At 41.2% G+C, this 16,875-nt stretch overlaps 1 protein-coding gene across 1 annotated transcript in view; it reads left to right on the forward strand.

The window, feature by feature from the left end:
• Window positions 1-340: 340 nt before the first annotated feature.
• Window positions 341-16,875, forward strand: part of RSL24D1 (ribosomal L24 domain containing 1) — a 28,471-nt gene continuing 11,936 nt past the window's right edge. Inside the window, exon 1 of the mRNA XM_060005941.1 lies at window positions 341-468. Coding sequence (XP_059861924.1) covers window positions 388-468 — 81 coding nt within the window. The 5' untranslated portion in view covers window positions 341-387. The remainder of the gene's footprint in view (window positions 469-16,875) is intronic.

Below are 16,875 nucleotides of genomic sequence, written 5' to 3' on the forward strand. Positions count from 1 at the left end.
TGTGGAGAGCCGTCTTGGGAAAAGCACAAACCAGAAACAAGATATACAAGACGTGAGTAAATGCTGACGTCGTACGACACGGTGGGGAGGAAAACTACAGACTCGGACAGCCAGTTCAGAAGCCTGCGTAGAAACGCGCACTTCACCAGCGGGCAGCCGCACTCTGGGCCTGCGCCAAACGGCAGCGCTTTTGCCGGCGTGCCCGCGGGGTGGCGCTGTCACGTCCGGCTAGCTTTCCAGGGGCCCCCAAGAGCGAAGGAACACCGCCTTTTCCGGGTGGAGAACCGGAAAGAGAATCACTTCCCGTGGCGGGGCTACGTCACTTCCTCTTAAGCGCGGCGTCTGGCCGGGGCGTCCGCACGAGCGGCGTCTGCACGAGCGTTCAACATGCGGATTGAGAAGTGTTATTTCTGTTCGGGTCCGATTTACCCAGGCCACGGCATGATGTTCGTTCGCAACGATTGCAAGGTGAGACGGCCGGGAGTAGCGCGCGCTCCGCTGCGCTCCCGCCGGGCTGAAGCCGCGCCCGCTCGGCGCGGGGTTCCTCTGCCCCTGCGTGGGGTTTGGTCTAGGATTTCGGCTCGTGGGGCTGGTTTTGCTAGCGGCTCCGACCTCGACCTCCCTCTTGGGGAAGGTTCTCCTGCCGGCGTCGCGACCGGAGCTGGTCACTAGACCGCCGTTGGGCGAGGCTGGCTGCCATGAGGTTGAGGAGCGATTCCAGCCAGCGCCGACGGGGAAGCTGGGAGTCTGTTTGCCCACTTTTGCACATGGGCCACGTTCTTCAGTTCGGTAAACTTTGTTGAACGCATGCCGGGTTAAGCATCATTGCTGAGGTCCGCGTCTGTACAGATGAATAAGACTTGGGGTTGGCCATAGTCTGTAGAGGTTGATAGAAATGTTGCATATGGCTTAATAATAGAGTTATGTATTATGAAGCTGTTGGAGGTGTTTTGGAGAGGGTCGTCTGTAGAAAGGCACAGAAAGGAAGTGACGTTTATCCTGGATCTTGCATTTTGCTTAAGAACGTGAGGAGAAGGCAATCTAGGTGGAAGGAAAACGAACAGTTTGAGCAAAGGCACAGAGGGGAGCAGCTACTTCTCTGTTTAGGGAAGTGACGGATTGCAGATGGTAATAGAGGCTTGGGGTAGGGCTATAATGAAGTACGGTTTTCACTGAATGTGTATCACTTTTTCATCATCATGAAGTCGAAAGATCATAAGTTGGGGACCGTCTGTATAAGGCCTCTGTGAAAGACTTTATGAGTGATACATGAATTTGCCTTTCATACCAGAATGGATCTCATTCCTCTGTTTAACACATTGTTTCTCAGAATTAGACCTCTCTTGTATATGCTTCTGAATCACTGGACACTTGTAGAAAATACTGATTCCTGGTTTCCACCAGATCTATTGAATTGGAATCTCTGCGGAGAGAGGAAGAGGAGCTAGAAATCTATGTTCATTGAGGTGATTTTGACATGCTAAAGAACTACAGTTCTTGTTTCATCACCTTATGTCTGTATTCTACATGAAAAATATTGACCTCACTAAATTAGGAGTAAGGGGTCTTGCCAAAAGTGTGGGAACAAAGCGATGTTTGAAAACTTGAAAGAGCATGTAAAAGATTTTTTTTTTTTTCCCCGGTACGCGGGCCTCTCACTGTTGTGGCCTCTCCCGTTGCGGAGCACAGGCTCCGGACGCGCAGGCTCAGCGGCCATGGCTCACGGGCCCAGCCGCTCCGTGGCACGTGGGATCTTCCCGGACCGGGGCACGAACCCGTGTCCCCTGCATCGGCAGGCGGACTCTCAACCACTGCGCCACCAGGGAAGCCCTCATGTCTCTTTTTGAATTATGGTTTTCTCAGGGTATATGCCCAGTAGTGGGATTGCTGGGTCATATGGTAGTTCTATTTTTAGTTTTTTAAGGAACCTCAATAGTGTTCTCTCTAGTGGTTATATCAATTTACATTCCCACCAACAGTGCAGGAGGGTTCCCTTTTCACCACACCCTTTCCAGCATTTATTGTTTCTAGATATTTTGCTAATGGCCATGCTGACCAGTGTGAGGTAATACCTCATTGTAGTTTTGATTTGCATTTCTCTAGTAATTAGTGATGTTGAGCATCTTTTCATGTGCATCTTGGTCATCTGTATGTATGTCTTCCTTGGTGAAGTGTCTATTTAGGTCTTCCACGCATTATTATTATTATTTTTTTTCCGGTACGCAGGCCTCTCACAGTTGTGGCCTTTCCCGTTGCGGAGAACAGGCTCCGGACGCGCAGGCTTAGCGGCCATGGCTCACGGGCCTAGCCGCTCCGTGGCATGTGGGATCTTCCCGGACCGGGGCACAAGCCCGTGTCCCCTGCATCGGCAGGCGGACTCTCAATCACTGAGCCACCAGGGAAGCCCAAAAGGTTTTTAATTCCTGCTCTCAGGAACATGACAAAGAATTAATAGCAATGAATGAAATGATTGTCAGTTTGGGGTGTAATTCACAGTGGGCATTATGGCTTTGTGGATGATTTGGTCATCATGACTATGATTTTTGTCCATCAGTGTTTGTCAGCTGGATATGGGAATTAGAAAGGATGATGGGAGCTATCTAGAGTTGTATGTTGATCTGGCAGACACAGTGGAAGTTCAAGTTGATGAGGAAGTCTATATTGCTAGCAAGGATAGTGTTGAATTAGCTGGGAGCTAGCTTGCTGTAGGGAAGACCAGTGTATCCAGAACAGAGTTGATTGGGGAAATAAGAAGTAGAGGCCCTGAAGCACTAATGAAGAACAGGTGCCTCATTTTTTCTTTGTTGATGATTCCGAAATCTTTATCTCCTTAGTTTCAGGTGTGAATTTTCCGCTTGACAGGGAAATCCTGTTTGTACCTAACAGTGAGCCTACTGAGAGTGTTCCTTATTACCTCAAATCTTTTTGCTCTCTGAATTAATACTGTCATCCACCTAGACAGTTCTGCTAGAAACTGAGAGTCATCTTTGAATCTTTCACCATTTATATATAGCTATAGGTTCTATCCATTCTGCCTTTGCAAGGGAGAGTGGTGTCTTAGCTTTCTTAATGCCCACCTGTCCTGGGTCCAGATTAGGCACTTGTCGCTTTTGTAGCCTCCTAACTAGTCTTTCTGCATTTATGCTCTTAGCTTTTGGGACCATCTTTCATAGAAACCTCCCCTCTTATGCTTCTCAGGTAGTTTCTTAAGAGTAGAATTAGTGTATTACTGCTCCATATTTTCATAGTTTGCAAACAGGAAAAATATACATACTCTTAAGGTGTGCTTAATAAATGTTTGTTGAATTAGTGGCATAAGAACTTGAAGATGTGGCATAAGAACTTGAAGGTGTTGGAAGAACTTTGAGGCTCAGATGGATCATTTGTGTGCATGTTGAAGACTGAGGATGATGCCAGAGGACTAGGTTAAAAGGGAAATTTGAGTCTTATGAAGCTTTGTCTCACATATAATCGTTTACCACCGACCCCACCATAGATTTAACCACTTCCTTAATGTGTACTTGCATATTACTTTATACTTGATTATTGTGTATAGTTATATCCCATTGTTTATATCCTAGTCGGCTCTTTATCTCTCTTGTTTGCAAAATGAGATTTTACCACGTTGCTAGACTAAGCTTCTCAACGTAGGGCGTCATGTTTTAATTATTCTTGTATCTAGTACAACATCCAGCACATAGTAGCTGCTCCTTATTTGGGGATTGAATCCCCATCCCATCTCAGTGACTCCAGTCTCTTCAGATAATTCATTGTGCTTTTCAGGTGACGTCTGTTAGATATGGAGTTCAAGTAGACTTGCCTGTAACTTCCCATTGGCTCTCTTTGGAACCGAGGAGACCTGGGACAAGTTCAGGTCTCTCATTAGGTATATTTCAGAAGTGGGGATTTGTTTAGGAGTTATCTAGTAGGTATTAAACATTGAAGCCTTTTACTTAAAAAAGCTAATAGTACTTTGGCTGAAAATACTCAAAGAAATTTTACCAGTAATGATTTTATAGTGAGTTATTCCAGAAGACTACAATATTCTCCTATTTTCTAGTTGGTTTGAAATTAATTCAAGAATGTAGACATGCTTTTACTCGAGTCTCGCAGGAGAGGGCTCTCCATGAGGTCAGGGCTTAGATCAGATTGATCTGGTATTGACCATTTCTAAGAAAACTATGTCCTAGTGTGTTTAGTGACCTATTTGAAGGTCTCCATAGAACAAAGTGTATATAAAATGAAAAGTATTTTGGTTTGTGATATATGCGTATGTGTGTGTGTGTGTGAGTGTGTGTATGTTAGCTTGAAATGGTGATATCTTATTTTGACCTTTTTTTTTTAATGGGTCACATTTTCTAGGTATGATAATTCAACTTAATTTTCTTTGCCAAGATCTACAAACTCAATTACTTTTTCTCTTCAGATTTCCTCTAGTAATACACACAAATTTCAATGTGTTCTAAGACAAAGTAACAAAATGATGCATTTTAGACTTATAAAATGAGTCCCAATAAGCCATTTCAGGAGCATGTTGAATGATCATTAAATTGTAAACACTATTAAAGGATCACATCTTTTGGGATGAAAGTGAAGAATTAAAGTAGTGAAGAATCTTCCTAGTAGATCTCTGAATAAATACTTTAGAAAACAAATCTATAGTCAGTTTTAGTTGCTTTTTTGAAATTATTTTGTGCAACGGTGGAAAGAACCAAAGGAAGTTTCAGAATGGTTGTTTGAAACTTTTAACCCCCTCCCCCCATTGAGGTATTTAGAAAGTGAATTTTGAGAATTATTCTGAATTGCAAAGGGATTTAAATAAATGACTTTCCCTAAAACTGTTCCCTTCATTCAAGATCATTTGTAAGGTTTTACTATTATTCTATAAAAATGGTCGGGTTTTTTTGGGGTTTTTTTTGCGGTACGCGGGCCTCTCACTGTTGTGGCCTCTCCCGTTGCGGAGCACAGGCTCCGGACGCGCAGGCTCAGCGCCCATGGCTCACTGGCCCAGCTGCTCCGCGGCATGTGGGAACTTCCCGGACTGGGGCACGAACCCGTGTCCCCTGCATCGGCAGGTGGACTCTCAACCACTGTGCCACCAGGGAAGCCCTACAAATTTCCTTTTTAGCACTGCTTTCCCTGCATCCCTTAAGTATTGGTAGGCTTTGTTATCATTTTCATTCATGTCAAAATATTTTCTAATTTCCCTTGTGATTTCTTCTTTGCACCCTTGATTGTTTGAGTGCATTGTTTAATTTCCACATATTTGTGAATTTTCCAGATTTTTTTCTGTGATTGATTTCAGTTTCATTCTGTTGTGGTCAGAGAACATACTTTGTATTATTTTAGTCTTTTCAGATTTATTGAGACTTGTTTTGTGTTCTAAAATTGTGGTCTGTCTTGGAGAATGTTGCATGTGCAGTTGGGAAGAATGTATATTCTACTGTTGAGTGGAGAGTTCTACTGATGTCTATTATGTCTGGTTGTTCTATAGCATTGTTCAAGTCCTCTGTTTCCTTATTGATCTTCTTTTTGTTCTGACCGTTATTGAAAGTGGGGCATTTGAAGTTTCCAATTGTTACTGTTGAACTATTTCTTCCTTCAATTCTGTTGGTGTTTTTTTTTCTTTTGGTGCCTATATATATATATATATATATATATATATATATATTTTATTGAAGTGTAGTTGATTTACAATGTTGTGGTAGTTTCTGGTGTACAGCACAGTGATTCAGTTATATATTATACATATATATTACATATTTTTTTCATATTCTTTTCCATTATGATTTATTACAGGATATTGAATATACTTCCCTGTGCTATGCAATAGGACCTTGTTGTTTATTCATTCTGTTGGGTTGGCCAAAAAGTTCGTTTGGTTAATGAATACATTTAATAAAGTTCTTGCTGAAAATGAAAAATGTGTGTTTTATTTTTACTTAAAACCGAATGAACTTTGTGGCCAACTCAGTGTATATAATAGTTTGCATCTGCTAGTCCCAAACTCTCAATCCAACCCTCTCCCACCCCCACTCCCCCTTCGCAACCACAGGTCTGTTCTCTATGCATGTGAGTCTTTTTCTGTTTCATAGATAAGTTCATCTGTGTCATATTTTAGATTCCACACATAAGTGATATCCTATGGTATTTGTCCTTTTCTTTCTGACTTACTTCACTTAGTAGGATTATCTCTAGGTCCATCCATGTAGCTGCAAATGGCATTATTTCATTCTTTTTTTATATTCCATTGTGTATATATGTGTGTGTGTATACATATATATGATATATATATATCATATATATATGTCTCTCACATCTTCTTTATCCATTCTTCTATCTATGGACATTTAGGTTGTTTCCATGTCTTGGCTATTGTGAACAGTGCTGCTATGAACATAGGAGTGCATCTATCTTTTTGAATTATAGTTTTGTCCGGATATTTGCCCAGGAGTAGCATTGCTGGATCATATGGCAACTCTGCTTTTAGTTTTTTGAGGAACCTCCATACTGTTCTCCAGTGGCTGCACCAATTTACTTTCACATCAACAGTGTAGGAAGGTTTCCTTTCTCCACACCCTCTCCAGTATTTGTTATCTGTAGACTTTTTTTTTTTTTTTTTTGCGTACACAGGCGTCTCACTGTTGTGGCCTCTCCCGTTGCGGAGCACAGGCTCCGGACGCGCAGGCTCAGCGGCCATGGCTCACGGGCCTAGCCGCTCCGCGGCATGTGGGATCTTCCCGGACTGGGGCACGAACCCGTGTCCCCTTCATCGGCAGGCGGACTCTCAACCACTGCGCCACCAGGGAAGCCCATCTGTAGCCTTCTTAAATGATGGCCATTCTGACTGGTGTGACGTGGTACCTCACTGTAGTTTTGATTTGCATTTCTCTAATAATTAGCCATGTTGAGCATCTTTTCATGTTCCTGTTGGCCATCTGTATGTCATCTTTGGAGAAATGTCTGTTTAGATCTTCTGCCCATTTTTTGATTGGGTTGTTTGTTTTTTTGTTATTGAGTTGTATGAGCTATTGGTATATTTTGGAAATTAAGCCCTTGTTGGTCACATCAATTGCAAATATTTTCTCCCAGTCTGTATGTTGTCTTTTCATTTTGGTTATGGTTTCCTTTGCTGTGCAAAAGCTTGTAAGTTTGATTAGGTCCCATTTGTTTATTTTTGCTTTTATTTCTATTGCCTTGGTAGACTGACCTAATAAAACATTGGTACGATTTATGTCAGAAATTTTTGCCTGTGTTCTCTTCTAGGAGTTTTATGGTGTCATGTCTTATGTTTAAGTCTTTAAGCCATTTTGAGTTTATTTTTGTGTACGGTGTGAGGGTGTGTTGTAACTTCATTGATTTACATGCAGGTGCATATATATTTATATATATATTTTTTTAAAACATCTTTATTGGGGTATAATTGCTTTACAATGGTGTGTTAGTTTCTGCTTTATAACAAAGTGAATCAGTTATACATATACATATGTTCCCATATGTCTTCCCTCTTGCGTCTCCCTCCCTCCCACCCTCCCTATCCCACCCCTCCAGGCTGTCACAAAGCACTGAACCAATATCACTGTGCCATGCGGATGCTTCCCACTAGCTATCTACCTTACTACGTTTGTTAGTGTGTATATGTCCATGACTCTCTCTCGCCCTGTCACAGCTCACCCTTCCCCCTCCCCATAACCTCAAGTCTGTTCTTTAGTAGGTCTGCGTCTTTATTCCTGCCTTACCCCTAGGATCTTCATGACATTTTTTTTTCTTAAATTACATATATATGTGTTAGCATACGGTATTTGTCTTTTTCTTTCTGACTTACTTCATTCTGTATAACAGACTCTAGGTCTATCCACCTCATTACAAATAGCTCAATTTCGTTTCTTTTTATGGCTGAGTAATATTCCATTGTATATAAGTGCCACATCTTCTTTATCCATTCATCTGATGATGGGCACTTAGGTTGTTTCCATCTCCGGGCTATTGTAAATAGAGCTGCAGTGAACACTTTGGTACATGACTCTTTTTGAATTTTGGTTTTCTCAGGGTATATGCCCAGTAGTGGGATTGCTGGGTCATATGGTAGTTCTATTTGTAGTTTTTTAAGGAACCTCCATACTGTTCTCCATAGTGGCTGTACCAATTCACATCCCCACCAGCAGTGCAAGAGGGTTCCCTTTTCTCCACACCCTCTCCAGCATTTATCGTTTCTAGATTTTTTGATGATGGCCATTCTGACTGGTGTGAGATGATATCTCATTGTAGTTTTGATTTGCATTTCTCTAATGATTAATGATGTTGAGCATTCTTTCATGTGTTTGTTGGCAGTCTGTATATCTTCTTTGGAGAAATGTCTATTTAAGTCTTCTGCCCATTTTTGGATTGGGTTGTTTGGTTTTTGTTACTGAGCTGCATGAGCTGCTTGTAAATTTTGGAGATTAATCCTTTGTCGGTTGCTTCATTTGCAAATATTTTCTCCCATTCTGAGGGTTGTCTTTTGGTCTTGTTTATGGTTTCCTTTGCTGTGTAAAAGCTTTGAAGTTTCATTAGGTCCCATTTGTTTATTTTTGTTTTTATTTCTATTACTCTAGGAGGTGGGTCAGAAAGGATCTTGCTGTGATTTATGTCATAGAGTGTTCTGCCTATGTTTTCCTCTAAGCGTTTGATAGTTTCTGGCCTTACATTTAGGTCTTTAATCCATTTTGAGCTTATTTTTGTGTATGGTGTTAGGGAGTGATCTAATCTCATACTTTTACATGTACCTGTCCAGTTTTCCCAGCACCACTTATTGAAGAGGCTGTCCTTTCTCCACTGTACATTCCTGCCACCTTTATCAAAGATAAGGTGTCCATATGTGCGTGGGTTTATCTCTGGGCTTTCTATCCTGTTCCATTGATCTATCTTTCTGTTTTTGTGTCAGTACCATACTGTCTTGATTACTGTAGCTTTGTAGTATAGTCTGAAGTCAGGGAGCCTGGTTCCTCCAGCTCCTTTTTTCGTTCTCAAGATTGCTTTGGCTATTCGGGGTCTTTTGTGTTTCCATACAAATTGCGAAATTTTTTGTTCTAGTTCTGTGAAAAATGCCAGTGGTAGTTTGATAGGGATTGCATTGAATCTGTAGATTGCTTTGGGTAGTAGAGTCATTTTCACAATGTTGATTCTTCCAATCCAAGAACATGGTATATCTCTCCATCTACTTGTATCATCTTTAATTTCTTTCATCAGTGTCTTATAATTTTCTGCATACAGGTCTTTTGTCTCCTTAGGTAGGTTTATTCCTAGATATTTTATTCTTTTTGTTGCAGTGGTAAATGGGAGTGTTTTCTTGATTTCACTTTCAGATTTTTCATCATTAGTATATAGGAATGCCAGAGATTTCTGTGCATTAATTTTGTATCCTGCTACTTTACCAAATTCATTGATTAGCTCTAGTAGTTTTCTGGTAGCATCTTTAGGATTCTCTATGTATAGGATCATGTCATCTGCAAACAGTGACAGCTTACTACTACTTTCCCGATTTGGATTCCTTTTATTTCCTTTTCTTCTCTGATTGCTGTGGCTAAAACTTCCAAAACTATGTTGAATAAGAGTGATGAGAGTGGGCAGCCTTGCCTTGTTCCTGATCTTAGTGGAAATGCTTTCAGTTTTTCACCATTGAGGATGATGTTTGCTGTGGGCTTGTCATATATGGCCTTTATTATGTTGAGGAAAGTTCCCTCTATGCCTACTTTGTGCAGGGTTTTTATCTTAAATGGGTGTTGAATTTTGTCAAAAGCTTTCTCTGCATCTATTGAGATGATCATATGGATTTTCTCCTTCAATTTGTTAACATGGTTTATCACATTGACAGATTTGCGTATATTGAAGAATCCTTGCATTCCTGGAACAAACCCCACTTGATCATGGTGTATGATCCTTTTAATGTGTTGTTGGATTCTGTTTGCTAGTATTTTGTTGAGGATTTTTGCATCTATGTTCATCAGTGATATTGGCCTGTAGTTTTCTTTCTTTGTGACATCCTTGTCTGGTTTTGGTATCAAGGTGATGGTGGCCTCGTAGAAGGAATTTGGGAGTGTTCCTCCCTCTGCTATATTTTGGAAGAGTTTGAGAAGGATAGGTGTTAGCTCTTCTCTAAATGTTTGAAAGAATTCGCCTGTGAAGCCATCTGGTCCTGGGCTTTTGCTTGTTGGAAGATTTTTAATCACAGTTTCAATTTCAGTGCTTGTGATTGGTCTGTTCATATTTTCTATTTCTTCCTGATTCAGTCTTGGCAGGTTGTGCATTTCCAAGAATTTGTCCATTTCTTCCAGATTGTCCATTTTATTGGCATAGAGTTGCTTGTAGTAATCTCTCATGATATTTTTTATTTCTGCAGTGTCAGTTGTTACCTCTCCTTTTTCATTTCTAATTCTATTGATTTGAGTCTTCTCCCTTTTTTTTCTTGATGAGTCTGGCTAGTGGTTTATCAATTTTGTTTATCTTCTCAAAGAACCAGCTTTTAGTTTTATTGATCTTTGCTATTGTTTCCTTCATTTCTTTTTCATTTATTTCTGATCTGATTTTTATGATTTCTTTCCTTCTGCTAGCTTTGGGGTTTTTTTGTTCTTCTTTCTCTAATTGCTTGAGGTGCAAGGTTAGGTTGTTTATTCAAGATGTTTCCTGCTTCTTAAGGTGGGCTTGTATTGCTATAAACTTCCCCCTTAGAACTGCTTTTGCTGCATCCCATAGGTTTTGGGTCGTTGTGTCTCCATTGTCATTTGTTTCTAGGTATTTTTTAATTTCCTCTTTGATTTCTTCAGTGATCACTTCATTATTAAGTAGTGTATTGTTTAGCCTCCATGTGTTTGTATTTTTTACAGATCTTTTCCTGTAATTGATATCTAGTCTCATGGCGTTGTGGTCAGAAAAGATACTTGATACAATTTCAGTTTTCTTAAATTTACCAAGGCTTGATTTGTGACCCAAGATATGATCTATCCTGGAGAATGTTCCATGAGCACTTGAGAAAAATGTGTATTCTGTTGTTTTTGGATGGAGTGTCCTATAAATATCAATTAAGTCCATCTTGTTTAATGTATCATTTAAAGCTTGTGTTTCCTTATTTATTTTCATTTTGGATGATCTGTCCATGGGTGAAAGTGGGGTGTTTAAGTCCCCTACTATGAATGTGTTACTGTCGATTTCCCCTTTTATGGCTGTCAGTATTTGCCTTATGTATTGAGGTGCTCCTATGTTGGGTGCATAAATACTTAAAATTGTTATATCTTCTTGGATCAATCCCTTGATCATTATGTAGTGTCCTTCTTTGTCTCTTTTAATAGTCCTTATTTTAAAGTCTATTTTGTCTGATATGAGAATTACTACTCCAGCTTTCTTTTGGTTTCCATTTGCATGGAATATCTTTTTCCATCCCCTTACTTTCAGTCTGTATGTGTCTCTAGGTCTGAAGTGGGTCTCTTGTAGACAGCATATATAAGGGTCTTGTTTTTGTATCCATTCAGTCAATCTGTGTCTTTTGGTGGGAGCATTTAGTCCATTTACATTTAAGGTAATTATCGATATGTATGTTCCTATTCCCATTTTCTAAATTGTTTTGGGTTCGTTATTATAAGTCTTTTCCTTCTCTTGTGTTTCTTGCCTAGAGAAGATCCTTTAGCATTTGTTGTAAAGCTGGTTTGGTGGTGCTGAACTCTCTCAGCTTTTGCTTGTCTGTAAAGGTTTTAATTTCTCCATCAAATCTGAATGAGATCCTTGCTGGGTAGAGTAGTCTTGGCTGCAGGTTTTTCTCCTTCATCACTTTCAGTATGTCCTGCCACTCCCTTCTGGCTTGTAGGGTTTCTGCTGAGAGATCAGCTGTTAACCTTATGGCGATTCCCTTATGTGTTATTTGTTGTTTTTCCCTTGCTGCTTTTAATATACTTTCTTTGTATTTAATTTTTGACAGTTTGATTAATATGTGTCTTGGCGTATTTCTCCTTGGATTTATCCTGTATGGGACTCTCTGTGCTTCCTGGACTTGACTAACTATTTCCTTTCCCATATTAGGGAAGTTTTCAACTCTAATGTCTTCAAATATTTTCTCAGTCCCTTTCTTTTTCTCTTCTTCTTCTGGAACCCCTATAATTCGAATGTTGGTGCGTTTAATGTTGTCCCAGACGTCTCTGAGACTGTCCTCAGTTCTTTTCATTCTTTTGTCTTTATTCTGCTCTGCAGTAGTTATTTCCACTATTTTATCTTCCAGGTCACTTATCCGTTCTTCTGCCTCAGTTATTCTGCTATTGATCCCATCTAGAGTACTTTTAATTTCATTTATTGTGTTGTTCATCGTTGCTTGTTTCATCTTTATTTCTTCTAGGTCCTTGTTAACTGTTTCTTGCATTTTGTCCATTCTATTTCCAAGATTTCGGATCATCCTTACTATCATTATTCTGAATTCTTTTTCAGGTAGACTGGCTATTTCCTCTTCATTTGTTAGGTCTGGTGCATTTTTATCTTGCTCCTTTATATGCTGTGTGTTTTTCTGTCTTCTCATTTTGCTTATCTTACTGTGTTTGGGGTCTCCTTTTTGCAGACTGCAGGTTTGTAGTTCCTCCTGTTTTTGATGTCTGTCTCCAGTGGCTAAGGTTGGTTCAGTGGTTTGTGTAGGCTTCCTGGTGGAGGGGACTAGTGCCTGTGTTGTGGTGGATGAGGCTGGATCTTGTCTCTCTAGTGGGCAGGTTCACGTCTGGTGGTGTGTTTCGGGGTGTCTGTCGCCTTATGATTTTAGGCAGCCTCTCTGCTAATGGGTGGGGTTGTGTTCCTGTTTTGCTAGTTGTTTGGCATAGTGTGTCCAGCACTGTAGCTTGCTGGTCGTTGAGTGAAGCTGGGTCTTGGTGTTGAGATGGAGATCTCTGGGAGATTTTCACCATTTGATATTACGTGGAGCTGGGAGGTCTCTTGTTGACCAGTGTCCTGAAGTTGGCTCTCCCACGTCAGAGGCAGAGCCCTGACTCCTGGCTGGAGCACCAATAGCCTTTCAGCCACACGGCTCAGAATAAAAGGGAGAAAAAGTAGAGGGAATTAGTAGAAGTATGAGGAAAGAAAGAAGGAAAGGAGGGAAGGAAGGAAGGAAGAAAGAAAGAAAGAAGCAAAGAAGGAAAGAAGGCAAGAAGGAAAGAAAGGAGGGAGGGAGGAAGGAAGGAAGGAGGGAAAGAAGGAAAAAAGACAGAAAGAAGATACAGTAAATATAAAGTATAATAAAGTTATTGAATTAAAAAATTCTTATTTAGAAAAAAAAAGGGACAGATAGAACCTTAGGACAAATGTTGGAAGCAAAGCTATACAGACAAAATCTAACACAGAAGCATACACATACACCCTCACTAAAAGAGGTAAAGGGGGAAAAATCATAAATCTTGCTCTCAGAGACCACCTCCTCAATTTGGGATGATTCGTTGTCTAAAGGAGGGAAGGAAGGAAGGAAAGAAAGAACGAACGAAGGTAAAGTATAATAACGTTATTAAAATTAAAATTATTAAGAAAAAAATTTTTTAAAAAACCATGGACGGATAGAACCCTAGGACAAATGGTGGAAGCAAGACTATACAGACAAGATCTCACACAGAAGCATACACATACACATTCACAAAAAGAGGAAAAAGGAAAAAAATCATAGATCTTGCTCCTAAAGTCCACTTCCTTAATTTGGGATGATTGGTTGTCTATTCAGGTATTCCACAGATGCAGGGTACATCAAGTTGATTGTGGAGCTTTAATCCGCAGCTTCTGAGGCTGCTGGAAGAGATTTCCCTTTCTCTTCTTTGTTCTCACAGCTCACAGGGGCTCAGCTTTGGATTTGGCCCTGCCTCTGTGTGTAGGTCGCTGGAGGGCGTCTGTTTTTTGCTCATACAGGACGGGGTTAAAGGAGACGCTGATTCGGGGGCTCTGGCGCACTCAGGCCGGCGGGGAGGGAGGGGCACGGAGTGCGGGGCGGGCCTGCGGCGCCAAAGGCCGGCGTGACTTTGCACCAGCCTGAGGCCCGCCGTGCGTTCTCCCAGGGAAGTTGTCCCTGGATCCTGGGAACCTGGCAGTGGCGGGCTGCACAGGCTCCGCGGAGGAGGGGTGTGGAGAGTGACCTGTGCTCGCACACAGGCCCCTTGGTGGCGGCAGCAGCAGCCTTAGCGTCTCCCGCCCGTCTCTGGGGTCCGCGCTTTTAGCCGCGGCTCGCGCCCGCCTCTGGGGTCCGCGCTTGTAGCCGCGGCTCGCGCCCGTCCCTGGAGTTCCTTTAAGCAGCGTTCTTAAACCCCTCTCCTCACGCACCAGGAAACAAAGAGGGAAGAAAAAGTCTCTTGCCTCTTCGGCAGGTGCAGACTTTTCCCCGGACTCCCTCCCGGCTAGCCGTGGTGCACTAACCCCTTCAGGCTGTGTTCAAGCTGCCGAGCCTCAGAGCCTCAGCTCGCAGCCCCGCCCGCCCTGGCGGGTGAGCAGACAAACCTCTAGGGCTGGTGAGTGCCGGTCGGCACCGATCCTCTGTGCGGGGAATCTCCCCGCTTTGCCCTCCGCACCCGTTGCTGTGCACTCCTCCGCGGCTCCCAAGCTCCCCCCTCCGCCTCCCGCAGTCTCCGCCCGCGAAGGGGCTTCCTAGTGTGTGGAAACTTTTCCTCCTTCACAGCTCCCTCCCACTGGTGCAGGTGCCGTCCCTATTCTTTTGTCTGTTTTTTCTTTTTTTTTTTCTTTTGCCCTACCCAGGTACGTGGGGAGTTTCTTGCCTTTTGGGAGGTCTGAGGTCTTCTGCCAGCCTTCAGTAGGTGTTCTGTAGGAGTTTTTCCACGTGTAGATGTATTTCTGGTGTATCTGTGGGGAGGAAGGTGATCTCCGCGTCTTACTCTTCCGCCATCTTCCTGAAGTCCAGCCATATATGTTTTAAGTTATATATTCATGTTGGATTGACCCTTTTATCATTTTATGGTGTCCTTTTTTGTCTTTTGTAACAATTTTTCTTAAGACTTATTTTGCCTGATATTAGTATAACTACTAATATAGTTATACTATATAAACAGTATAACTACTGTTATGCTGTCCTGTAGACAGCATATAGATGGATCTTTTTTTTAAAAAAATATTTATTTATTTTTGGCTGCGTTGGGTCTTTGTTGGTGCATGGGGGCTTTCTCTGGTTGCAGGGAGCAGGGGCTATTCTTTGTTGCAGTAAGTGGGCTTCTCATTGCGGTGGCTTCTCTTGTTGCAGAGCACGGACTGTAGGCTCATGGGCTTCAGTAGCTGTGGCTTGTGAGCTCTAGAGCGCAGGCTCGGTAATTGTGGTGCACAGGCTTAGTTGCTCCGTGGCATGTGGGATCTTCCCGGACCAGGGCTTGAACCTGTGTCCCCTGCATTGGCAGGCGGATTCTTAACCACTGCACCACCAGGGAAGTCCCAGGATGGATCATTTTTAAAATTCATCCTGCCAATTTCTGCCTTTTCATTGGAGAAGTTGATTTATTTACGTTTAAAGTAATTACCAGTAAGGAAGGACTTCTGCCATTTTTGATATTTGTTTTCTATGTCATGTCTTTTTTGTTCCTCAATTCTTATTACTGTCTTACTTTATGACTGCTTTTTCTGTAGTTTACTGTTGCGATTCCCTTCTTGTTTCTTTGTATATTTTTAGTTTTAGTAACTTTCTTAATGGTTACTCTGGTGACTACAATTAATCTTAATTTCCAGTGATGTAGATTTATAATTATTGTTTTATACAATTGTCTTTTAAATTAAATCTTATGAAAAAAGAGGAGTCACTAACTAGAAATTCATTAATACTGACCTTTATACTCACCTATTTAGTTACCTTTACTGGTGTTCTTTATTTCTTCTTGTGGATTCAAGTTACTGCCCATTGTCCTTTCATTTCGGCCTGAAGGACTTCCTTTAGCATTTCTTGTAGGGCACTGGCAACAAACTCTAAATTTGTTTTTATTGAGGTGAGATTTACATAACGTAAAATTTACCATCTTATTTTTATTAAGTTATAATTGACGTACAACATTAGTTCCATGTGTACAACATAATGATTTGATATTTATATATATTGTGCAATGGTCACCACAGTAAGTCTAGTTAACATTTGTCACCATTACCTTGTTAGAGAATTTATTTTACTGTGATGAGAACTGTTAAAATCTACTCTCTTAGCAACTTTCAAATATGCAATACAGTCTATTAACTGTAGTCATCATGCTGTATATTACATTCCCATGACTTATTTTTTTTATAACTGGAAGTTTGTATCTTCTGACTCCCTTCACCCATTTTGCCCACCTCTCCCGCTTCCCTCAGTCTCTAACAACCACCAATTTATTCTCTGTATCTGTGAGCTTTGTGTTTTTGTTTTTTTAGATCCCACATGTAAGTGATATCATACATACGGTATTTGTCTTCCTCTGTCTGCTTATTTTACCTAGCATAATGCCCTCAAGATACATCCATGTTGTTGTAAACAGCAAGATTTCCTTCCTTTTTTCTTTGGCTGTGCCACGTGGCTTGTGGGATCTTAGTTCCCCAACCAGGGATCGAACCCGGGCCCCCTGCCATGGAAGCACCCAGTCCTAACCACTGGACCACCAGGGAATTCCCAAGATTTCCTTCTTTTTTATGGTTGAATAATGTTCCATTATATATATATGTCATATTTACAGTGGCATGAATAGTATTTTATTGTATATATACACCACATTTTCTTTGTCCATTTATCTCTAGATGCACACTTAGGTTGTTTCCATATCTTGGCTATTGTAAGTAATGCTGCAATGAACATAGACATGCATATATCTTTTCAAATTAGTATTCCTGTGTTCTTTGGGTAAATACCCAGAAGTGGAATAGCTGGATCATATAGTA

This window comes from Delphinus delphis, chromosome 2, assembly GCF_949987515.2.
Source record: "Delphinus delphis chromosome 2, mDelDel1.2, whole genome shotgun sequence".
Lineage (NCBI taxonomy): Eukaryota > Metazoa > Chordata > Mammalia > Artiodactyla > Delphinidae > Delphinus > Delphinus delphis.